This window comes from Nyctereutes procyonoides, unplaced genomic scaffold (genome assembly GCF_905146905.1).
Source record: "Nyctereutes procyonoides isolate TBG_1078 unplaced genomic scaffold, NYPRO_anot_genome, whole genome shotgun sequence".
Classification (NCBI taxonomy): Eukaryota; Metazoa; Chordata; class Mammalia; order Carnivora; family Canidae; genus Nyctereutes; species Nyctereutes procyonoides.
Window position 1 is genome coordinate 24,032,017 of NW_026575139.1, and position 25,594 is coordinate 24,057,610.

At 44.5% G+C, this 25,594-nt stretch overlaps 1 protein-coding gene across 2 annotated transcripts; it reads right to left on the minus strand.

Moving 5' to 3' along the window:
* Positions 1-2,841: 2,841 nt before the first annotated feature.
* On the minus strand, positions 2,842-25,321 carry BATF (basic leucine zipper ATF-like transcription factor). Of its 2 annotated transcripts, XM_055304313.1 has the most exons (4): positions 25,223-25,321; positions 24,782-25,097; positions 22,360-22,464; positions 2,842-3,375 (listed from the first exon to the last, which is right to left on the minus strand). In XM_055304313.1, exons 2-4 carry the CDS (start codon positions 24,842-24,844, stop codon positions 3,166-3,168), a joined length of 378 nt encoding a protein of 125 aa, XP_055160288.1. In that variant the 5' UTR covers positions 24,845-25,097; positions 25,223-25,321; the 3' UTR covers positions 2,842-3,165. The 2 variants fall into 2 exon arrangements, with proteins under 2 accessions (XP_055160288.1, XP_055160289.1); XM_055304314.1 differs by lacking the exons at positions 24,782-25,097; positions 25,223-25,321 and adding an exon at positions 24,094-24,220.
* Positions 25,322-25,594: the final 273 nt, after the last annotated feature.

Consider the following 25,594-nt stretch of genomic DNA (forward strand, 5'->3'; position numbering starts at 1 on the left):
GGAGCTGTTTGTCCCTGTGCTTCCTTGTGCGAACACAAAATTCTGAAGTGTCTAAGAAGTCTACATTCAAACCTCACCTTCCATGTTGTTATGTAGATATATTTGTAGAATAAAAGAACATTTTTGCTCAACATATTTATTTTGTAAGCTTGGCTTATAATGTGTAAATATTTTAGACACATGGTATGTGGCCTCTGTTTGTGCTCTTGCCTCAGGCCCTGCAAATGCTAGGAGCCAACCTGCTTCACAAACATATTTTGTTTGGTCTGCAGAGTGTTTTAAAAATTGGGAAATTTCCAGGTATAAATTCTAATTTGGGCTTTTCTGGACACATTGGAAGATATGGCAACACTGGGTTGGAACTCTCACACGGTAGCATGGGGTAGAATGGAGGGGCAGCTGCCTGCTTTTAGCAGACAAGCACTTACTCTTCAGTTTGCCACACTCCCCACTACTCCCAACTGTCCTACGTCTGGTGAGCTTCATGTATTTACAGTGGCTGCCTGAGCCATGGAGGCGTTTGAGGGAGCGGTCCCTGTCTGGGGTAGGACAGAGCTGGGACAAAGCTGGTGGGTGGGACCTCCATGGTCAGAGCTCTGGAAGTTCAAATTTATTCATAGCTGCCCCTCCAACGTTCCTGTGTGGAGATGAAGCCAGCACCAGCACTCACCCTAGGCTCAGCCTGATGCTTTCTCTACCAGACTGACCAGAAAGGAGAAGTGGAACTGCCTGGGGTCATTAGAAAGTAAAGAATGAAAGAGGAAGAGCGGTCCTTGTCGAGAGATGGGAACCACGCACGTGAGCTCTGCATTTCTAGTTGGGGCCCTGAGTGTCATTCAGTAGATGCCCAGCACAGGTCATGTGCCTTCTGTGGGGCTTTCTGGGGGAAAGTCACAGTGCTGGAGATGGCAGGGGGGAGGAAAATCTCTGATTGGAAGGAAGCCTGCCCCAACCTCCCATGCGAGGCCAGGCCTTGGCACAGCTGGCTGTAGAAAAAGCAAGGCCTTACTTTCTGCTTCCTAAGAATGTGAAAGCCAAATGAATTCTTTTCAATGCATGTAACATCTGCAGTGACCCCTGGCTTCTTTGCTCTGCCCAGACCCTAGGAAACTGGTGAGTGGGAACCTCCTCATTGCAGCCCCTCATCGCATATCCAAGTCCACACTGAGTCCACTCAGGAAGAGGAAGCCCCATTTACCAAGCATGTTAGGAGACCGCAGGTTAAAATGTCAGATTCTGCATTGGAAGCAGTGCTGATATTTGGGGAAGGTCTTCTGAGCTGTCTCCAGCAGACTCTGAGGGCCGTTCCCACACTCTGGGCATCCCCGAGCATCATCTTCAGGGTTGAGGCACCCAGTGGTGGCCACGTGCCTCCAGAGGCCCTTGGGTTGGACTCCTCCCGTAGATGGGCTACAAGGAGGTCAGGTGACCACACGCTGGCACCCCAGTTTTGCAGACCTCTGCAGAGTTCAATAGGCACACTAGGCCCACACTGGTGTGATCCTAGCAAGATAGGGGAGACTTGGGCTGGGGAGGCCCAGAGTTGAGACTTTGCATCAAACCAACAACAGCTGTCGACCGTCGACCTGGCAGTTTGAGGAGGAGCTGTTCCTTTTTCCCTGTGGTCATCACATCCCAAGATGGGGTGCCAACAGGGAGACCATGGACCATGGTAGTCCCTCTGAAGGACGAAGGGATGAGTTTGAGGTGGTGGCTGAAGGAACTGAATGAGACACTTCCCTGTCACTTTTGATCCCAGCCGACTCAATGGAAGCTGTGGGTATGGGCAGACCCCGCCATTGGGTGAGGCCGCGTGTGCTGTGCAGGCCTAGGGAGCTGTGAGGAGCAGGTGGACATTGAAGCCGGGGAACCAGAGCATACCGGCTTTAGGCTCTGCCCAAATTCGTGAATTTTGTTTTTGTTTTTGCTTTCTTTAAAAAAAAGATCTATCTATTCATGAGAGACACACACACAGAGGTAGAGACATAGGCAGAAGGAGAAGCAGGCTCCCTGAGCAGAGCCTGATGCAGGACTCAGTCCCAGGACCCTGGAATCACACCCTGAGCCAAAGGCAGACACTCAACTACTGAGTCCCCCAGGTGCCTCCCAAACTAGTGAATTTGAAGGCCTGAAGACAACCCTGTGCTGATGGGGCACTGCTGCCCTCAAACTGTGCTCAAAATGGCAGCCTGTGGAGCCCAATGGAGATAGATAGGCAAAGTTGCGTGTGCTTTATCATAGCTTCCCAAGGGAGGTAGAGTCTTTAACAAGACATGTAGGCCCATTGGCAGGAGAGTCCCCATGGACCCACTCCACGTGCTGCCTCATGAGAGCATAAGGTAGTGCATTCCTTGTGTTGCCCTTGGGTTACTGGAACACGTTGCATGGGGCCTGGCACGCAGCGTTATCCAGGGCTGGCTGGCTGCTGCACAGAGCTGAGTAGGTGTAGTTGTATGGGTGGTAGTATCAACCCAAATGACCCCTTCTCTGAACAGCATCTCATGCTGGCCCTTCTCCTCTGCCTGAAGCGTGGCCTTTTGACAATCCACGAAGTATGAGGTGGTGAGGAATGGAAAGTGGGGAGCTCATAGTGAAGTGATTGGGGGAGGAAACCTAGAAGATGCCTACAGGGAGGATTGAAGATACTTTGAAGAAACCCAGCTTCCCAAGTAGGTTAACAAACCATGGAAGAGAAGAGATACTAGTAGTCTCCAGAGCTTTGAGGGCTCTTGAGACCAAGAACCAAAGAAGGTGCCAACCCCACAGAACTTAGGGTTTCAAGGAACTGTGTAACAGAGGGAAACTGCCAAACTGGTTTCTTTTAAGAAATTTATTTAGAAAAATAACCCTCCCCTGCCCTCCCCCCTCTGTGCCAGGGGACTTGGGCATCATGTATGATAGAACTCTGGACTGGGCCTCCCACCTGCATGGGGGCTCGGCACACACTGACAGGCGGCCAGGCCACTGGGTGGCCTCACACGCTCTCAGCTGCTCCAGTCTTGTGCTCAATCCTTGTCCAGGCCTCCTCTGCCTCGGGGTCTCCGGATGGAGACAGGATCCTGAGGGGCGAGGGCAGCCTGGCCACAGTCTGTGTGCCCCTCCTGACGCCCGCCAGGGCAGCTGGGGGCGGGCGGCTGGGTCCCCAACCACCCCATCTCCGGAGAGTCAGGGCTGGAAGCGAGGCGAGCTGACGTGAGGCTGGTGGAAGGCATGGGCGCTGTACACCACGTCGGGGGGCGAGGGCGTGCTGGCGGCCAGCACCGAGCACAGGGGCTCATGGCTGCTCAGCACCGATGTGAAATACTTCATCTCTTCCGTGAGCTGCTTGATCTCCTTGCGCAGAGCCGCGTTCTGTTTCTCTAGGTCTTCGCTCTCCTGTGAGGAGGAAGGTCAGCATCCGAGATTAGCAGCAAGGAAGGCACAGGGTGGGAGGAAGGGGGTGCAGGAAGAGTTCAGCTCAGGGTCTCACTGGCACAACCACAGGGAAGAGCGTCGGTGAATTTTTCTACATGTGTGTGTGTGTATTTGTGTGTGTCATATGTGGGTGTGGGTGCATTTACACATGCATATGTGTGTATGGACACTAGGTCAAACCCATGAAATTACTGATATTTGTCTGACCTATAAGGATAGCAGGTTCGTATGGGAGTACGCTCCTGTGTGTGTGTGTGTGTGTGTGTGTGTGTGTGTGTCCATGGGTCTCTGTGAGTGTGTACGTGGCTTGAGAGTGGCAAATGCATGTGAAGGGAAACTGGCTGGCAGGTCAAAGCCTGAAAAAATGGAAAAGAGTTTGCGAGAACGGCTTCTACTACTTTCACGCTTTTCCACCCTAGGTTAGGCCACGAGTTCTCCAAATGTCCCCAGTATCAGCTTTCAGACTTACGGAGGCCATGGTTAACTGCTTAACCAGATTCTTTTTTAAAGATTTTATTTATTTACTCATGAGAGGTATGTAGAGAGAGGCAGACACACAGGCAAAGGGAGAAGCAGGCTCCATGCAAGGAGCCCGATGTGGGACTCGAACCCGGGATCCAGGATCACGCCCTGAGCCAAAGGCAGATGCTCAACCTCTGAGCCACCCAGGTGTCCCGTTAACCAAATTCTAGAACACTAGGGTCTTTGTAAATATCAAATAGTCAAAATCCACCTAAATGTCCGATTCCACTCCATTCTGCTCACCCGAGAGCCTTGTTTAGAGCATTCGGGGTATGTCCCACCCATGCGCGTGCTTTTTTTTCCCAGAATCACCTTTCCCCTGTTGTCTAGGAGTACCATCTGATATACGCCAATCAGGCAAATTCTGCGTCAAAGAGTGCTAATTTCTGATCACATCATTAATTAATCAACGATTCCACTCTGGCAATTAGTGTTTACTGGAAAACAATGCGGCCTAGGGGAATTGCATTTCCAATGTGCTTTTAAGGTTCACATTCCTTGAGTCAATCAAATAGACTGACGAATCTAATCACTGGTGCCACAGAGGCAGGGAAACTGGCATTGGAGATGCAAATAAATTACATTTCAGTTCAAAAAGCAATCTCAGAGTTGGCATCCAGGCCTTAATTTTTCTAGTTCTATTCAACTTAACTCAGCATTTTCCAAACTTGCCAGAGTATTAGAATTAGTTTGAGGGCTTGTTAGAGTTTCAGGCTGTTCTTGGGATCTAGAGATTTGAACTCAAGTGGTTTGGGATTTTGGGTAAAATCTGGGAATTCACTGAATTTTTAACAAGTGCCCCAAGTCACTCTAATGATTGGGCAAGTTTGAAAACACAAGTTAAATACAATATCACATTTGTCTTAACTAGTCAAGTACTTCTTAAGTGCCTATATGTTAAGGACCTGGCACATAGTATGAGCTCAAATGTCTGCTGCTTGACTGGCTGATGACTCCAATTGTTTGGACTAGAAGTTGACTCAAAACCATGGTGGGCAGTGGGCAGATATAGGGTGGCATTTAAGAGGTGCCTTATACAACCCATCAGGAGCGTGAGCTGTGGTCTAATGAGTGAACTAGGTACACTTCCAACTGCCTTAATCCATGAACCCAGGAGTCCTTTTTTAAGTGGTAGAGGAGTGTGTATGGCTGCGGTCTTACCCATCAAGCCAGCTTCCAACCATTTGTGAAGGACAGACGCAAGCATGCTCAGCCCCAGCCTGGCATTTCCTGTCTGTGGCTTTGAGCTAGAAAATGTGCCTAGGTCAGTACAAAGGAAACTCCCATCTCTAAAATGGGGTGGGGGTGGGTGGGACACTCAGACCCACGACGGTGGAGTCAGAGGCACTGGCTGCTGCTTCTGCAAGGTATGGCTGGCTCACTTATTGTACCATTTGGTTGTTTCCAGGCATATCCCAGAGGTAGGGCATCCCCTCTTTACCGAAAGGTAAGAGAAAGCAACACGAGACAGGGTGGGGGGTGGTTGGTAAGACGGGAACTGGGGGCCGGGAGTCCTGGCCCCTTCTTCTAGCCCTTTCCTCGCCCCCTCTGAGAGTTTCCACTGGTGACAACGTTTACTGTAAATTCTGTGCTCTAAAGAGCCTGGGCAAACCCCGAGGCAGAAGGGAGGGGTGGGGTGGGCGGGCCACAGGGACCAACCGCTCTGACCTTCTCCCCGCCTAGAGGCAGGCCCCGCTTTCGGGAAGTGACTGCAGGTTCTTCCTCCCCAGGCAAGCTCCGCTGAGCTCTCTCTAGCTTTCTCTCCCTGCCCCCCTGGCTTGCAGATCCCAGAGCTCTAGGAGGGGGTTCACAACCACAGCGGCCTCTAACCAGAAAACAACCACCTGTGACAAGAAATTTGTCTTTACCTTGGGAAGCAAGACTGCTTCCTGCTAGGGCCCCAGAGGAACCATGAGGCCAGCCAGACACTGGCAAGAGGAAGAGTTTGACTTCCCTTGCAGGAGGAAGTGGCTGAGCTGGGGCCTCCTTGCAGCATGTCCCCACCTGCCAGGGCTCAGGCCACTCTGACCGTCGTCCCTGGGGCAGTCACGCCCTGGAAAGGACTCAGACTCACACAGGGACAGCTGGCAAAGGTGGCCACGGAGCAGCTGTTTACTCAGAGGTACAATGATCACATCTCCTGACTTCCGTTCACTTCCCAGTGGTGGCTGGAAACAGGACTCAATGAGTGGGGAGAAGAGAAGAATGTTTGGGAAAGAAATTGTGGCCTCTCGCATGCACATCCTCTGTTCCTAGTAAGGGAGCATTAAGCCCGCACCAGGGCTTCTGTGTCACCTGCTTTCTACTTTTCAGAATTCCTTTCAGTCCTTCAGGCTCCTCACAGTATCCCCCTGAGGTGGACGTGGGAGGCCAGCCGTTCCCGTGACCTCTATTTTTCAGGTGAGGCCAACTGAGATCCTAGGACAAACCTACCCCAGATACCCCTCAAAATGACCCCAGGCTGGTGGCAGCAGCTCCTGGGAGAAAGGGCTGTGGAATTCACCTCAAGACATTGATTTTCTCAGAGGTCCAGACACTTCAGCTATTGACCCAAAGCCGCATAACCACATAGGGGCAGAGCAGGGTTTGGCTCAAGGCTTCTCCAGCCCCATTCTTCTTCTGGCACACCCAATGCTTTCCCCGAGAGACTGGTGACTTAAGTGACCAAAGGTCTTCAGAGATTACTAAGAAGTCCTTAGCTACCTATAGTCTCCCAAGTGAACACTGGGTCTTGATTTTGGTGGTCTTTCAACACCACGCTGGAACCCTGAGATGGTCACACTCTTCTAATCACAGAGCTGATTGTCTGCCTCCTGCCCAGAGTTGAGAGGGAATTTCCTGTCCAGCTACTCCTTTTTAAAATTTTTAAAAAGATTTTATTTTTTGAGAGAGAAAGAAGGGGAGAGAGTGCATGAGCAGGGGGGAGGGGGAGAGGGAGAAGCAGATTTGCTGCTGAGCAGGGAGCCCAGCAAGGGGTTCTGTCTCAGGACCCTGGGATCATGACCTGAGCCAAAGGCAGATGCTTAACAGACTGAGCCACCCAGGTGTCCCCTGTCCAAGGTACTCTTTTAGAGGGCTCACTCAAGGTCAGGCCTTTGTCCACATGCAGAATGAGGTCCAGAACATATGGGAATAGTGGGCTGCATCAACAGTAACTAGGGACTGAGGTCCTGGCAAGGTGAGCCTCTGTGACTCACTTTCCCCTCTCTGAGCCCCAGTTCCTGTTAGAACAGGAAGACTGGACCACAACAATGATTCTCAACCTTGGCCACACGTTGGGATCATTGGTATCCCCTGGGGAGATTCACCCATACAGGTGCCTGATTCTGATGTAAGCAGTCTGGGGTGCAGCCCGGAGTTGGGTTGGTAAAGGCTCCCAGAGGATTGTAATGTGCAGTGAACACTGAAAATCATTAGAAGGAACCATTAGCTTAGAAAAATCTCCAAGCCCTCTTCAACTCTCGAATATTTCAGATTCTGAACTAAATACCTGAGTATATTAGACTTTAACCCCCACTTGTTGGGAAGGGGTGTGCATGTCAGGGAGAAGATTGTCAGGGACAGAGGGATATAGATCCAACTTATAGGAGAAAAATTAGTGGAAACCAAATTTTTAAAAGAATAGTCTAACTTGACTTAATAACTAACATTTATTGGATGCTACCATGTGCTGATGACTCTTTTACGTGTTTTAGTTATTAGTATATGTAATCTTTGCAACAACCGTATGTGGCAGATAATACAATTACCCGCATTTTACAGATAGGACAACCTCAAGTACAGGGAAGTTAAATAACTCATTCGAGGTCACACAGCTTGTAAGTGCCAGCACCACAACTTGAATGAGGCAGTCTGGGTTCAGAGTCTGTGCCATTTGTTTATATCTTATGATGTTTGGTAATTAGCTCCTGGGAAGCCTCAGCCCTGTTGGCTTTCCAATTTCATCTTCCCTCTTTTCCTACCTCTTGCAAATCCAGATGATAATGTTCACAATCCACTCTCATTTCTAAAGCTACCCTATCATGAACTATGAGTAGCTTGGGGGTGGTTAAGGAAGAGGCTTCATGGGGGTGTGGGAACATTCTGGGAAATTCCCTACTGGAGGGTCTGAAAGGGGGTCACTCAAAGAACTCTTGAATGATGGGGAATCCCCACACAGTTCTCTTACCCACAGGGAAGCCAGTTAGGACCAAGGCCAAGGACAGGCTCTGGGCCAAGGCTCTGGCAGGCACTCTCTGGGCATTCTGAGGAGGGCATTAGTTCTCCTTCCTGCCAGCTCTGATTTAGTGCCTTGACCCTCTCCTTGAATTTTCTAATCAAATTTCGGGAAGAGTGAAAATAGTCCTTGTGTGTTCCTCCTCAACAGAACATGTAGTCACTTATTGATTGGGTGGCCTTTTAGCTCCCACCTACACTTAAACATGAGAGTAGTGAGCAAAGCTTATCCCTTACATCTGGCTGTGTTCAAACTCCAGAAGTTACCAATCCTCTTCCACCAAATGCAGATACAGAGTAAAGCCCTCAGGAGAAGTCTGAAAACTGACATAGGCCATTTCCCAAGCCCGGGTAGGATCTATGCCTACCCCTTCCCACCAACCCCGGGGAAATTAGCCCAACTCCTCTTCCTCACCCAATGAAAAGAGAGAAATCATTAAACCACAGGTATCTGCACTGAATAATGAACAAGTCTGACCCTGGAAAAATCTTTACTTTCTCACCATCCTAAACTCCTTTCCCTTGCTTTCTTTCCTCTAGATAGCTAGAAAAAGAATTTATCAAATTCTTAGCTTCCCTTGCAGCTAGACAAGACCATGTGACAGATTCTGACCAATACGATGTAAGCAGAAATGTCTGGGGGTGGAGCTTTTCAATTAAGAAGACAAAGCTTCACCGGGACAAAAGCCACCCTCCCTCAACACAGATTGATGCTTGGAGGTCCAGCACTATCTTGCAGCCCTGAGGATGAAAGCCACATACCAAGGATACCCGCACAGAGAAGTAGCTTGTTCTTTGATGACAATATTGCACTAGCCCTGGTCTGTCCACTTGAATTCCTTGTGATATGAGAAAGATAAACTGTGACTTAGTGATGCCTGTTTGATAATCCTTCTATTACTGGTAGCTGAATGCAATCCTGACTGATATCTCGCGTTAGAAAGGTTATCACTAGTAAGCTCAATTCCAAAAAACAAACAACTAATAATTGCCATGAACACAGAGGTTTGAATTAAAAAATTTTTTAAGCCTGCCAGGCCTCTGCGGACAGTGTCTGGGTATATAGATGCCCATAATTACCCCAAAGTCACTCCACACATTCTATCACACACACCTAGCTACACAGTGAAGTCACCTGATGAGCTTCAAAAAGCTTAATTCCTGAACTTCACCCATATGACAGGTTCTAATTTGATTGTTCTGGAGTGGGTCTTAGACATCAAGACTTTAAAAGAAAGTATTTTGCAGGTGAGCTTAGTGAGCAACTAGCTTGAGAATCCTGTTCATAGCTGAATCCTCTTGAAAATATAGGAGTCCACTGACAGATGAATCAATGAAGATGTGGTATATATACAATGGAATATTACTCAGCCATCAACAAGAATGAAATCTTGCCATTTGCCACAATGTGGATGGAACTAGAGGGTATCATACTAAGTGAAAGAAGTCAGAGAAAGACAAACACAATATGATTTCACTTGTATATGGAATTTAAGACACAAAACAGATGACCATAGCGGAAAAGAGGGAAAAATAAGAGGAAAATAAAGGGGGAGGCAAACCACAAGAGTCTCTTAACTCTAGGAAACAAATTGAGGGTTGCTGGAGGGGAGGTGTGTTGGGGCAAGGGGTAACTGGGTGATGGGCACTAAGGAGGGCACTTGGTGTAATGAGCACTGGGTGTGATATGCAACTGATGAAGCACTAAATTCTACCCCTGAAACTAATAATACAGTATATGTTAACTAAATTGAATCTAAACAAAATAATTAAAATACTACATATAATATAGATATAGGCAATGTTTAATTTTATTAAATTTATATATTTATATTTTTGTTTTATTAAATATTTTTATTTTATAACTTATATAATCCTATAATATATAGGATACATAACGTAAATATAATGTAAATAACTTTAGAGAAGTGGAAGAATGTTTCTAAGTCAAAAAAATCTTCTGAAAGTAAATGTCTGTTTAAGGGAAAGTGTCTCACTATCACATTGCTATTATATTTGATGAAAACAATTTCAAGTAGCCCAGAACAGTTCGTTTTTATGATGGACAAGCAGGAGGTAGGTTATCTATTAGAATCTCATTAATGACAACTTTATCAAACTGGTTACCCTTTAGATTGCTGAGCTCCTTGAGGGTCTATCAACTGTCTTCACTGTTTTGTCATCATTGACTAGGACAGTGCTTGGCACATAGTAAGTATGCAATAAACTCATGTTGCTTGACTGCCAACTTGGACTCTGTAATAATTTACCAAAGCCTGCATATGAAAAGTCTTCTAAGTAAATTTGTAATGTCCATGAAACTTCCAAGGGTGTGTTTAACCAAGCCCTTAATAGCTTTTATAGCTTCTACTTTATATAGTTACAAATGAGTGTAAGAGATTCACTGTTTAAAAAAGGGCCCAGGTCAGATCCCTACTTAGCAGTACTTTTGTTCTCCAAACTGAAGCTGTGGGTGGGAGTAGCAGAATTAATAGCATTTTAAGAACTCTACATATGGTTTCCTTAGCTGGAACTTGACTTTCCCCATCTATACCAAATGAAGGAGACTTGACCAGCGGTGGTAAAAAGCCAGGCCGGTGAAACAATTAGTGCTCTTAAAGTTCTTATAAATAACTGGAAAGAAGGGCATGTGTTTTCATATATAATAGTACTTCTGATATCTTCATCTGGTGGATTTATAGGAAAATGCCAAGTGATTTGTATTCAAACGAATGAATAAATATAACCTTCTCCCCAATGCAAAACAAAATGAATCCAATATTGCTTTGTTTTTATATTTGCTCTGTCATTTAACAGCCCAGTGACATACCTCTCATTTTGTAGATCAGACCCAGGCAGACCTGAATTAGTTTTGTTGACCCACATACCCCCAGCCCTACTCTACCGCCATCTGGTTTCTGCTCCCTGCAGCACCATCATCCCTGTTCCTGAGCTCCTGTTCATGCTCTCAGAGGCCCCGTCCACAAGGCATCTTTCCGACCTTTGGCCACACATAGTTTGGCCTCAAGGTTCTGCTGAGCACACCCTTTTCCCAGATCTTTCCAATCTCCTTCACTGACCACTATTCGATCTCAAATGTCGGGGTCTCAGAACTTCCTTGATCATTGTCCCCACCCTGTCCCTTAGCCATGTTCAACATTGCAGTATTTGATTTTATTTGAAGTACTCTTCACATGGTGTGATTAGCCTGTTCATTTATTTGCCTATTTTCCAGTGTGACTTCCTGGTGAATGTAAGATCCATGAATTCAGGGACTCTGTCTTGTCCCTGCTGTATTCTCAGTGCCCAGAATAAACCATACCTGGCACATAGGAGGCTAATATGTGGATGAATCATTTCAGCTAACATTGGATCTAGTACTGGGAATATGGCCTTTGTGTTTAGAATTTTCTAGACCTCCCTACACCTTTAGCAGTAAGGCATGTTCTTTTACCAGCTGAGGACCCAGAAAACATTTTGGTTAGAGGATCCTCAGTTGCAAGAAATTACATTTTGGCCCTAGGAATCCAGTCTACTCCGCTTGGCTCTGAACTTTATTCTACTTTTGAATAAATATCTTACTTTATAAGATCTCCAGGTCATCCTCCTTGGTTTTCCTAAACTGAGGGTGATGAGATGTGTACTGGGACAGTCCCAGTCAATCCCTGTTGTCCTGGGTGTCATTCTTACTAGTGCTCTTTTCACTTCTAAAAGTGTTCTGGTTTGGAGGATAAATGGTAAGATTTACTAAAACCTGATCCCCAAATTCTAGCTCAATGGTATCATCTCTGTCCTTGTCCTCCAGAGATCACTCAGACCTCTATCTGACCATTTTCATATTTTTAAATAAAAAATATACAATACAACTACATTTAAGATATTTTTTTAAAAATCATACCCACCCATGATCCTAGTACTTTGAACACAACTGTTTTCATTTGCACATCTTGCCATCTTGTCCTTTTTAAGAAACACAGATACGTGTAAAATTTCAATCATTGTACGCAATACAATTTGTATTTTGCTGTCATAACTTTGTGACATCTACATAATTATCACTTTTAATGGCTACATCATCAAATGGAAGATCCACAATTTACCCAAAATGGCTTTTTAATGTCAGACATTTTGGTTCCTATCAAAATGTTGCTATTATAAGTAATGCTACAGTGAACATCTTAATCCATACTGGGTTTTGTTCAATTATTTCCTAGGATAAATTTGAAGGAATAAGATTAGTGGGACAAAGGGCACGACCCGTCTTCCAGTTCATGGTTGCATTGCTGTAAAAAGATTACATAAGTATACTGTGTCACCAGCAGTGAACACGTGTCAATTTTACTACACCACCTTTGGCATTTAGGCAGTATAATTTTATTTTTTAAAGATTTTATTTATTTATTCATAGACACACACACACACACACAGAGAGAGAGGCAGAGACACAGACAGAGGGAGAAGCAGGCTCCATGCAGAGAGCCCGATGTGGGACTCGATCCCGGGTCTCCAGGATCACACCCCAGGCTGCAGGCAGCACCAAACCACTGCGCCACCAGGGCTGCCCTAGGCAGTATAACTTTAAGTAATTTATTTTGCCAATTAGCCTCTTGAAGTTTTCTTAATTTCTTTTTTTTTAAAGGATTTTATTTATTTGAGAGAGAGAGAGCACACAAACAAGGGGAGGGGAAGAAAAAGAGGGAGAAGCAGACTCATTGTGAAGCAGGGAGCCCAACACAGGGCTCAATCCCAAGACCCCAGGATATGACCTGAGCCAAAGGCAGATGCTTAACTGACTGAGCCACCCAGGTGCCCCAGGTTTCTCAATTTCATTGTAATGTTAAAAGTTATTGATTACTAAGGAGGAAGAGTTTTCTATGCGTCTATTCCCTGGTACAACATTCCCAACCAGGAACAATTTTGCTTCCCAGGGGACATTTGACAAGGTCTGGAAATATTTTTCATTGTCACAACTGTGAGGTGAAGTGCTACTACTGGTATCTAGTGGGTAGATTTTAGATTCTACAGTGCACAGCATCCCCCTTCCTGAGCAAAGAATTATGCGACCCCAAATGTCGATAGTGCCGAGGTTGAGAAACGCTTAGTGTGTATCATTTTCACAATCAGAATAGAAAATTGGGTTGTTTTCATTTTGGTAGGAAAAACATTACATAAGCTTTCTGCTCCTAACTTCTGCCCACTTACCTATTGGAGCCTTGATGTTTTTCTTAAAAAGGATGTTCTTTCTATGGTATAAATATAAAATCTACATTTATTTAATTTGATGCAAATATTTTCCCCTGATGTATTATTGGCCTTTTAATTATGGATCACACCTTTAAGACCTTTTTAAAATAAAGGAACGTTTAAACTTCAGCCTCTCTCAACCTTGGACTTTCTCATCTCTTGCTGTGTAAGCTTGAGTTATATTACTAAAGACTGTCTAGATTATTCAAACCTTCTGGTTAATAGCTTACTTTTTGGCTTACCCTTTGCAAAAGGACATGTAAGAGCAACACCATCTGCAGAGCAAAGTCCTGTTCAACAAGATGGTACAAAACAAAAGCAAATGTTGGGCAGGTAAGAGGTTTGCGTTCTTAGATGTCCTGAGAAAGACCTCAGTGTCCCCATTGGTTACATGGCAGGTTAGTCTACAGCATCTCTGAGTTTTCTTTTAATTCTGTGATCCTATAAACAAGGGAATATGACCATAATTATTGTTAGCCCCCCGCCCCAAGCTACCATGTGGACCCATAATGAGAATGTCTACAGATATTCCACAATCTGAAGGGGACTTTGTCCTTTGGAACCAATCTATATCCCCTAGGAAGCAGGGTGCCAGACTGAATCCAAAAGAGGAAACTAAGAAAATCCCCAAGCAGCTTGGGAAAGGACTTTTTGGTGAGACTCCCATTCTTTCAAGAGAAGGACGTTTGGGCGCTGCTGATGGCAGCTTTGTGAAGACTCCTGCTTGAATGAGCACTGTTAATTTGTGATCTGGGACCTGTAATCTCATTTGAACAGAAATTCTTTATAAATGTCAAGATTGGGGTGGAGCTGGCCTCCTTTCAAATATGCCTCGCAAACTTAACCACACTGACTCATCATCAGTGGTACAAGTACTTACGGGTGGTGGATTGCCATGACATGTTTTTCTTTCCCAAATGAAGAGTCTAACTTTGTTGTTTGATTTTTAAAATGGTACATGTTTATTACAATAAAAAAATAGAGAAAAATACTAGGGTAAGGAAAGCTACTCAAAAATTAACCACTCAGAAAGAACCACTATTAGCATTTTGGAGTATATCTTTCCAGATATTTCTTTATGCATGCAAACATGCCTCAAACCCACAAATTTTATATTAACAGGATTATACTCTCCTTATTCTTTGTAAGTTGCTGTTTTTCCCTCAGTGTTATGTCACTGACATCTTTGGGTGATACAGATTTACATAGTCATTTTTAGTGGCAGCATAAAATTCTAGTGTCTGAATGTGTCATAATATGCTTAATCATCTATTGTTGGGCATATGTCCAATTTTATAATATCGATAAAGTGTTTACTATTCGCGATGAATTGAATATCTTTGTGCATCATTTTTTCTTCAAACTCGTACAAGTGCCAAAGAGTATTCTCATATGAGCTAATATTTACTGCTATACAGCTTTCTTTAAAAAGAGTTTCAATGGTTATATTATAATATTGCATAGAGACTTTACTTTCTTACTTTCATGACTAGGCCTAATAACAAGGAAGGACCAAGTGTGCATTTTGGAGGATGTTGCTTAAGGACAAAAAAGTCAAGTCAGGAAGAGACTGAGGGAGGATATCACAGAAGACGGATGAGAGTCCAAAGGGAGAGGCAGTTCAGTGTCGTGGTTAGGGAGCTGGGCTCTATTTAAAGCCAGGCAGAGCTTGTTACAAGCTGTGTGACCTTGGGCAAGTTACTTAACCTAATACAAGAGTTATAAAACACAGTTTTTGTATAGATTAAATGAAATACTATAGGTAGAGCATTTAACACACAGTGCCTGGTACATAGTCATGTATATGTATTCAATGTTTTTAAAACATGTGTTTTATGTTTTAAATGTAATGTTTTAAACATAAATTTAAGTAATGTTTAGCATTTAAGTAATATGTTTTTAATAAAAAGAAATTCATAGCAATACAGAACCAAGACAGATGCCTCTTTTCCACAGATGGCTCACTGATTTTCACTGAATTTTTTGAGTGGAGCTAGTCAGAACATTCCTTGTGTTTTTGTTTTCAACCTATGCCTTCTCTATGCCAAAACACCTTATGACATGGTCTCCCAGAGAAGAAAAAAGAACTCCAGGAGTGAAAAAGCACCACAAACAGCTTTCTCTTCCAGACTCCCCCAGAAGACTAGAGTGTCATTCTAAGGAGGCCCCGGGGGTTGACATCTTTGTTGAGCTGTTTTTCCTCCTTGACTCATTTTCCCTCTGATTGTAAATACCTTCTCACAGTAACAGCTTAAGGCTTCATTTCATGCATAATTTATACTCATGATGTTTGTTATATATGGCATTAAAATATATCCTGGAACCTGTAAAGCTTTCTCTTTTTTTAGACTAGTATGAGACTCCCTCAGGAGTCAGCTCCAGGAAAGCACCTTTCCCACTCCTAGGTAAGGGAGGACCCAAGTTCCAGCTTTCAGATTTGGCCTTGTTACTCCACCTTGCTTCCAGTTCCACCCTTGAGGCCAGATCTGACTTGTCAAAGGCATAGCTCTGGGGTTATAGTACTATCTGCCCACCACCTCTTCTACTTTTAGCCTTTTCATGAACAAAGCTTCTCAACTGATCTTAACTCTCTTTCCCACTGACCTAGGACATTGACTTGAAATCCTCTGAGCCACTGCCATCAACTTGCACCATACAAGTGATGCTGATTTGCCATCCCTTATAGTAGCTTATCTAGTACTATAGACTTTAGGGAAACTCTTTACAAATCCCAACTGACATTTGATTCTCCCAAAGGACTGAGATATTTAAGCAGGATGTTCAAGAGATCAAATGTCACAGAGGAAGACTATTCAATGTTTGAAATCAAAATTAGAAATCATCCTAATGCATATGTTGTAGTGACTGGTGTTGAGAAGGTAAATATCTGCATTATAAAAATAAAAGCACATGATAAAAACATCCAAACTATATAAGAAAGGAAAGAATGCAAAGCATCTCTCTTCTGCTTTAGACCTTTCATCCTACTTTTCAGAAATAAATATTAACCTTGGGGGAAAACCTATTTGAAAAATTCTAAGTTCATACACATATGCACATATATGCTTTTCGTTTAAAACATACTTGAGAGCAAACTGTACCATATTCACATCTTTTCCACTTCAGAGTATAGAAGCTTGATAATCTTTTCAGATTAACAAAATTCAGATGTAATTTATAACAACTCCATACTATTCCACTGAATGAACAAAGTATAGTTTATTTAATTAGTTCCTCATCCGTGGATATTTAGCTTGTTTCCAGTCTTTACTATAAAAAACAATGCAGCAATGATTATCTTCACATGTATATAGTTATATAATCAGTGGGTACATTTGTAAATAGACTTCTAGATGTAAACTTGCCAAATTACAGGGCATGTGCACTTATAATTTTGATAGACATGGTTAAATTGCCCTCTAATGGAGTTGTACCAACACACTCCTTCTAGTAAGTGTGTGGGGGTCCCTGCTTCTCCATTGTCTTGGCAACATTATGTATTAGCAACATTTTTTGTCTTTGCTAGTCTGGCAGGGAATCTCACTGTTCCTTTAATTGTCATTTCCCTAAGTGAGGCCTACAATCTTTTCCATATTTTTTTGCTATTTATGTCTCTCTTTCTGTAAATTGCCCATTCATAATCATTGCTTATTTTTCTTTTGGGTTATTCATTTTTTTATTCATAAGAGGTCTCATATATGAAGTAAATATGCCCTATTTTGGTCATATGTGTTACAGATATTTTCCCCAATCTGTCATTTGCTTTGATTTTGCATATAGTATTTTGAGCTATATAGAAATTTTCACTTTTTATGTATAAAGGTAATATATATCAGTTTTTTTCCTTTATGGTTTCAGGGTTTTATACTTTGTCTCAGAAAGTCTTCATTACAAAATAATCTTTCAATGCTCTTTTTTCCCCCAAAATTTCTTTATGGTTCTTTTTTTAACATTTAATCCATATACATGTTGTATGAGAAATGAATACTCTAGTTTCTTCCTCCCCAAATGGCTAGCCAGTTGTCCCAATTCTATGTATTGAATAATTCAGGTTTTCTTCATTGGTTTAAAATGCCATTATCATCATTTTGCATTTGTTGTGTCTTGTTCTTAGGAATTGACATATGTACTTGGGTCTTAAATTTCAGTTTGCTTTGGGGTCTCTTTCTGTATTCTGTTCTGCCCAATTCTCTGTCTTTTCCACATTGTTTTGACTTCTATATTTATGATTCACTTTAATATCTCGTTCAGCTAATCTTTAATTACCCTCCTCTAAAATTTTCCTGGAAATTGTCATACGGTGGTGAGTGTTTTTTAAAGATTTATTTATTTGACAGAGACAGAGGGAGAGAGAAGGCACAAGTAGGAGGAGTGGCAAAGGGAGGAGAAGCAGACTCCCTGCTGAGCAGGGAGCCCAATGCAGAGTTTGGTCCCAGGACCCTCAAATCATGACCTGAGCCAAGGCAGACATTTAACTGACTGAGCCACCCAGGCACCCCAGTTGCTTTTCACTAAGAACTTAGAATAGCTAATCTAAGTCTCCTCTAACTGCTAGAAAGTCATATTGGTTTTTTTTGGGATCACATTAAGTTAAATTTATAGATTTTTGGAAAATTGCTATTTTTATATAGGTATATCTTTCCACTTATTTGAGTGTTTTTGAAGTCATTTAGAATAATTTTAAAGTTTTTAAAAATTAAGCCCTACATATTTTTGTTAATTATATTACTTCTTTCCATTTGCCAGTGTTGGTATTATAAATAGAATCTTTCTTCCCATTAAATTTTCTAATTGGTTATGGTTTATATATATAGGAATGTTATTATTTTCTCTGTTAGCTTTGAAAGCTGACAGGATTCCCTTATTATTTTTAATAGTTTTTCAGCTGGTTATCTTGGATCCACTTATTAGCTCCTGATGTCTTTTGGAGATGATGAACTGGTCTAGACGTTAATGAACCGGAATTTAAATAAAAACTTAAAAATATAAAATTTTAATTAAAAAAACTGTGCCTTTCTCCTTTTTAATCAATGCATTTACTATGCCTCACAGATTTTATGGTTGTCTGCAGGAGGAAAGGAAATAAGCATAGTAGGGGCTTGTGTGAAACTCCAACAAAGGAGAATTAAAGCAAAATGTGGACTCTGTTGATATCGTGATTATGAAAAGAAACACTTGATCCAATTTGTGCGAGCAACAGTCAATGCCAAGGATGTTACAAAACTGGCATAAGATTAAACAATTGTGGAAGGAGGTTCCTACCCTACTCTGCATTTTAAAAGCAATCAGTGTACGTGTTTTATTATAAACCGTTTATAGGATAGATACTGCAAATGTTAAATAGTAGGTATCCCCCACTCTCACTGGAGAAATGAAGTTATGCTTTTGGTATTTTGAGAGAGATAATAATGACAAAGCTGAAACCAAGAAAACATTACCCCAGCCTATGAAGCTAGCACAGTAATACAAACATGGTCCTTATTTAATATAGTACTCTCAGTAGCTGGTCTTTAGAATATTGGTAGATGGGTCCTATGGCTATGTCCAAGGGCCAGAGAATAGTTCCAGGACCTCATCATGTGGAGCCAAGTATGGAATCAAGGGTAAACCAACCTCTCAACCCTCAGAATGCTAGTGGTAAACCGGAAGATTTTCTACCTGAATCACGAACATAATTATGAGGATAATGGATGGAAAAGATGGGTGATTATGTCTGAGAGGAAATGAACATTTCAGACCACAGCCAAACACTCTGTTTGATGGTGGCAGATTTATATGTTGCTGCCAAAAGCTTTTACCCAAAGTCAAGAAACAAGTTGAACTGGCTGCAACCCTCAGGCTAGCTGATAAACCAATGTGACCTATTCACCAGGCAAAAAGTGAAGATAAATGCTGTGGTGCTCAAAAGAAAAGAATGGGGAGGAGTTTGTGCAGAGGTGAGGAAGATGGGAATATTCTAGAGGCTGAGGCTGGAGGTGTGGGTGTGAGGATAGTGACTGCCTCACTGGGGGCTCCATGTACTCCAAGCTATAGAGATAATGTCAATCTAGTCATGGCTAGTATAATCAATATGGGCCAACTCTTCTGGCTCTAGCTCTTGTTTTACAGAGAAAAAGAGAAACCTGAGTCCATTGAAAACCTCACCACAGCAAAGAAACATATATGTCCCCCACTTTGATATGTCCCCCTGGGCTTGAACGAACACTAGTGGGTTGAATTTACAGGGAAACAGTGGTGCAGCTCGAGATAGGGATGACTCCTCTGCTCATGTCAGGAGGAAAGGAGCTCTCTGTCGTTAGTAGTGAGCAGGCATCCGTTGGGGACCATTTCAGTGGAGAGGCAGGGGTATGTGGGGGAGAGTGTATAGACGAATCTCAAGCATCAAAAGTGTGTCTGAACTTTCCAGCTGTTAAGAAATCTCTCGGCCCTGAGATTCTATGATATATATATATATATATGATCAATTATATCAATTATATAGATATTATTGATAGATTTTAGCTGTGATTTTTTTTAAGTTTTGTTTATTTTGAAAGAGAGAGCGCGTATGCACAGACACAGCAGAGGGAAGGACAGAGGGAGAGGGAGAAGGAGAGAAGCAGACACCCCACTGAGCTCAGAGCCCTTTGAGGGGCTTGATCTCACAACCCCGAGATCATGACCTGAGCTGAAATCAAGAGTCCGACACTTAACCAACTGAGCCACCCAAGTGCCCCAGTTGTGATTATCTTGTTTCTATAATAACAACTATTATTAAAATTATTCCTATTATATTTGATTTTTTGAGTGTTATATGGTAGGCACTGTGTTGGAGCTTTTTATATGCAATATCTCTATGAGGTAGTTACTATCATTTCTCATCCTATAGATAGGGAAACTGAGTCTAAGGGAGGTTGCCAATGTCTCTAAGATCTGTCACACAGATGAAAATGGAGGAGCTAGGACCAAACCCTGTCCTTCTGACTGCAGAGCCGCTGAGCTATGCTTAATTTTTACTTTTTTTAAAATATTACAAACTTATAAAGCTTATAGTAGTTTTACAGTCTCAAGACATTGTCTACTTAGACAAAAAAGGTTTTATCCTTTCCAATTTTTGTTTGCTTGCTCTAAAGAATATTTAATTAGAATGAGACTCTATAGAGACAAGTGAGTGATCATAGATTTTAAAGCTTCAAATAGTAAACTGGAGTGTGTTAAGACTCTAAGCCAAAATGAAATCACAGGGGACATATAAGTAGCAGGGTCATTGACAACATTTAGGCAGCTGATCATAATTATCAAAGAGAAGAAAGAATTTGTTGTTCATTCATTCCTTTTTTTCAACCTGACAAATATTTATGAATGTACAATGAGGTTGGAATGCAATGGAAGGTATGCTGAATATATTTCTAATAAAACACAAGCATCTAGTCAGAGATGTTGGCGCAGATCTTTCTCTGCTTCCTTACAAAACTAAAAGAAGCATCCCCCCCCTAAAATTACATCTTACTCTTTTTTTTAAAGATTTTATTTATTTATTTATTTGAGAGAGAAAGAGCACTCGTGAGGGTTGGGGAGGGCAGAAGGAGAGGGGAAGCAGTCTCCCCACTGAGCAGGCTCCCTACATTCCCGCCCCCAAAATCTTACTCTTTTTTGATGAAATTGAAATGACTATTCTAGGGGCTCCTGGGTGGCTCAGTCGGTCAAGCATCTACCTTTGGCTCAGCTCAGGTCATGATCTCAGGTCCTGGGATCAAGGCCCGAATCAGGTTTCCTGCTCAGCAGGAGAGGGGAGAGGGAGATGGTATGCTTCTCCCTCTCCCCCAGCCCCCCCCACACACACATAAGTGAACGCTCTCTCTCTCTCTCTCTCTCTCAAATAAATTTTTAAAAAATTAAGACAACTATTCTAACGGGCTGGCTGCCATGGTAATCTTTCAAATAAACACAAACATACTAATTTTGGGTACCAATTGCCCTTTTGACCATTAAGGTGAATTACTAGGATGCTAGAGGTTTGAGAATGGTTCAGGAGGATGGACAGGAAGGGGAGAGTGGCTAGGGGGAGGAGAGAGGGTATAAGAGGAAGGAGTCAGAGAATTAAGAGTCAATTGATCAAGGACCAAAGGAAGAGGCAGAATGAAGAGAGCTAAGGTGGTAAGGTATGGGAGACCAGGATGATGCATGCTCAGTGAAGCACGTGGCCAGAATTCAGAAATGCTGACCAGGGCCTTGGTCCTCCAGTGGACTGACAGTTCAGCATTACCCAAGACTCCTGCTCAAGCCAGCAGTCAAGGCCTCCTCTAAAAAGTTTGAGACTGGAGGCAACTCAACCAAAATAGGGACCATCCAGATGCGTGCCCTTGAAGCTGCATCTTTCATAGATCCCTTGGGATATGATGAAAGAGATTTCGAAATAAAACCTTAATGATGTTCAGGAGAGAGGAGTAAGGGACAGCACCCTATGGACCTCCTCATCCCAAATACAGGGACCAGGGTGGCTGCCAACCGGCCTCCTAGGGGATGGGACCACATGCGTTCCTAACACTGGGATCATGGGCTCCCCCAAAGTGCCTACCACCTTCTAAGTTCCTCCAAAGACAGTCCTGCCTCCTGCTCTCTAGGTTCAAGAGGGATAGAGTTCTCTCTGGCTACTCCATCTCTGAGCAAGTGGTTCTGCTTCCACCCAACCTTCTTCTGGGCTTTGCATGATCACTCATTTACACCTTGTGCCCTCTTGGGGATCAGGAAGAAAGGCTCTTTTTCAGTCCCCCAGCTCTTTCTTTGCTACTAAATCTTCTCAATACACCCAAAGGAGAATCTCTCCTCTGCACTGCACCCTGTAGCCTTCTTCCCCCCACTTAATAGCCCCCCCCCCTCAACACACACATTCGTATGCAGGCAGCCTCAAAGCTATGGTCCAAGCATCCCTGGGTGGTAGGGAGCCTATAGCTCAAGAGGTTGAAAAAATGTCTGAACACTCACCAAGTGCAGGGTGTCAGCTTTCTGCGTCTGCCTCTGTCGGCTCTTCTGGGCAGCAATGCGATTTTTCTCCCTTCTCTGAACTTTTCTCACATCATCGGAGGAGTCCTGGGAAGCAGAAATGATGGGAATTAGGTGAGTGTGTTCTCTCTTTTGGATTAAAGCAGGTTCTCATGCTGTTTGGTATCCGTCTGTGCATCCTTCCGTTTCTTCATCTTTTCATTTGCCCCTTCACCCCCTGCTTACCAAAATGCGGAGCCTGCAAGAGAACTCTTCCCCACACTCTGTTACGCTCCCTTAGGTCCCTATAGCTGTTTTGGCCAAAAGCTACAGGAAGAGGAAAAAGACCCTGGGGCCTCGATAGGGCTGTATTTGGAAAAAAATGGTCAAGGCGATGAAGTGTGTTCATCACCTCTCCTCTTCAGGGCTGCTCCACCCTTACTCTCTCTTTTTTTTTTTTTTTGGACTAGCATTTTCTTGCCTTTTTTTTCCCCCCAAAACTTTGCTGAGGACCTACAATATGCCAACTTCTGCGCAAGTGCTTTTTCAGAGTTGCTCTGGTTTAATTCCTCAATTCTGTGAAGTTGTTATTATTGTTTCTATCTTATACATGAGGAGACTGAGTGAGGCTCAAAGGGCTTGCGGAGGAGCCTAGGTAATCCGGGGCCTTGTGTCTTCTGATGCTAAGTCTGATGCCTTTCCAAGCCACTCCCCGCCCCTCACTGGTTTGTACCCACATGTCTTCCACCACATACCTGGGCTGAGGTCCCCATCCCAGATCTTTTCTCCCGCATCCTTTTCTCCTTACATTCCCTTCATTATGCTCAGTGATGTTGACCTTCCCTATAGTCCTGAGTACAATGCCTAATAGAAACCAGTAGCCAAGAACAGCTTTAATGGTGGAGATTACCTGGCTGTGGCAGGTACTGAATGGGTGCTTAGCACAGGAGGACCTCCGGGTGTCCTCTAAGTATATCCCACAGACGGACATGTCCTCTGCTTGGGCAGAGAGGTTAGCTCCAGCATTCCCCTAGATACTGCAGGATAAGTATAGGAGTTTGAGTAAGACCCTTCTGCAGCTCCTGCCCTGTTCCCTCTCACACCCACACAGGAGACAGGGACACTGTTTCTCGGGCAAGACTCTGTGCTCACCAAGCATAAGTCTCAGCAGCATGCCCAGCACTTCCAGGCCATTGCAGCAGGAGGGCATGGTGTTAGATGGGAAGGAAGTGCTTTGCTCTAAGCGGCATGGGGAACCAGGTTACCATGGAAGCCATGAGTAATTTCCTTCCTAAGAAGAGTACAGACTTCCAGGCAGCCTGACCCATCGTGATACCATCTGGAGCAGAGGCCTGGACTGGTTGCCCTCTAGAGGTCTCCGCTATAACTCCTTCCAACCTGCTGCTCCTCTGTGCAACATTTATGACAGATGCTGTATTAGACGTTTATATACTCTTATTTCAGCTGCAGCATCTTGGAAGCCCTCTTGGATAACTGTGCTAAGGAAAGAATGTGGCTTTTAAACCACAAAGTTGGAGAAGAAGTTTTAATCCTTTGAGGTATTGGGTGAGAATGAAGAAGCCTTTCCCTGGAGAGGAATGCCAAGAAATGCGGAGAAGACAAAGCTCCAGAAGCTTTGGGGGAAGGCAGGGTGCCCCATTTCTCAGCAAGCCTCAAGCTGAAAACTTTGGACTTGGAAGTCACAATCTAGATTCCAAACACTCCCAGACTCTCTACCTCCATCACTGTGGTTTCCCCCCGAGCCGAGCCGAGCTTCTAGTGAGTGTCTCCAGGAAGCTCCAATGCCCTCTCCTGATTCTTTCCTCCGGTCCAGAAGCCACGGGCGGAAGAGGCTTGGTGGCAGCTCCGGCATCCGTCTCTGCTGGCTGTGCTAGCAGCAGGGGCAGTGCCCCAGTAGATAAGAGAGATTCTTCTAGGCTTGACTGGCTTCCTCCTCTAACTTGCTTCTTTTTTTTTTTTTTTCTCCTTTCCTTTTCCCTGACGCTTCCCTCTCTTGCCCTGCTGGCCGCCTCCCCCCAAAGCACAGGCGGGGCCCAGCCCTGTGATGCTGTGCCTCTCCCGTTCCTACTGCCTCGGAGCAAGGTGGACCTCCCCCTTTGAGAGACCAGGGCTCTTTGGTGCACATTCTCCTCCTGGCTTCCTAGAAAGCTCGGTGGGGTGGGGACCCAGGGGAGGCAGGCAGCGGGAGCAGAGAGGTAAAGGGTCCTGGGTAGAACAGGTGCAGGGCCAGGGTCCCCGGCCGCTTCATTGCAAGGACCAGGTCGCCAGCGTGACAGGCTGCTCCTGCCACCAGCCACTTCCTCGCTCGTTGGGCCCCTGGACAGGCCGAGGGAGCCTGGCCCTCCGACGCCCCCCGTCCCTCCCCAGAGAGGGAGAAGGTGGGCTGCAGGGGAAGGGGCTCTACCTGTTTGCCAGGGGGAGGAGAGCGGCTGAAGCTGGAGTCGCTGCTGTCGGAGCTGTGAGGCATGGCTGCAGTCTTCCGGGCTCCCCGCACCGCCCCAGGCGCCTCTGGGCTCTGGGTCACCAGCGGGCGTCCCTGGCTGCCGGCTCCCAGGCCAGCGGCCCAGCCCCCTGCGCAGGTGGCTCCTGTGCCCGCGCCGCCTCTGGCCCCTGCGTCCTCCTCACTCTGGGGTGCAGAGGCACTGCTCCCCACAGGGACATGTCGCTCGCTTTGGGGCTCGTGCGCGCTCTCTCTCTCTTGTGGTTTCTGGTAACTCACACTGGAAGTCACATGGGCGGAAACTTAAACAAGTTAGAAGTTAATTTGAGAGAAAATACATATCTGGGAAAAGACCCGCAGAACTATATGAAAGGAAGAAAAAAAAATACACAAAACCCCAGATACCTTCCGACTGTTTGAAAGGCAGCACAGCTCTCTTCAATTGATGAAGATAAAAGAGAAAAACAGCCCGGGCAGGGAAAAACCCCAGCCCGAATTAGCAAGGCCGTCTCCTGTCAACACGGGCAGGAGGCAGAGGGAAAGAGTTTCCATTATCAGCCGACTTGATTTTTAAACCAAAATAAAGCAATGAGATTGGGATTTCTTTCTGGTTTTTTTGTGCGTGTGCGTGTGTGTGTGTGTGTGTGTGTGTGTGTGTGTGTGTTTTGGTTTTTTTTACCCCAAAGCAGCCGCCCAACCTGCCCCGTGGTGGGCCTGGTCCTTGCCCGACTACCCGGCAGAAGAGGCCCGGAGAGACCTGAAGGCCGGCGACAGGCT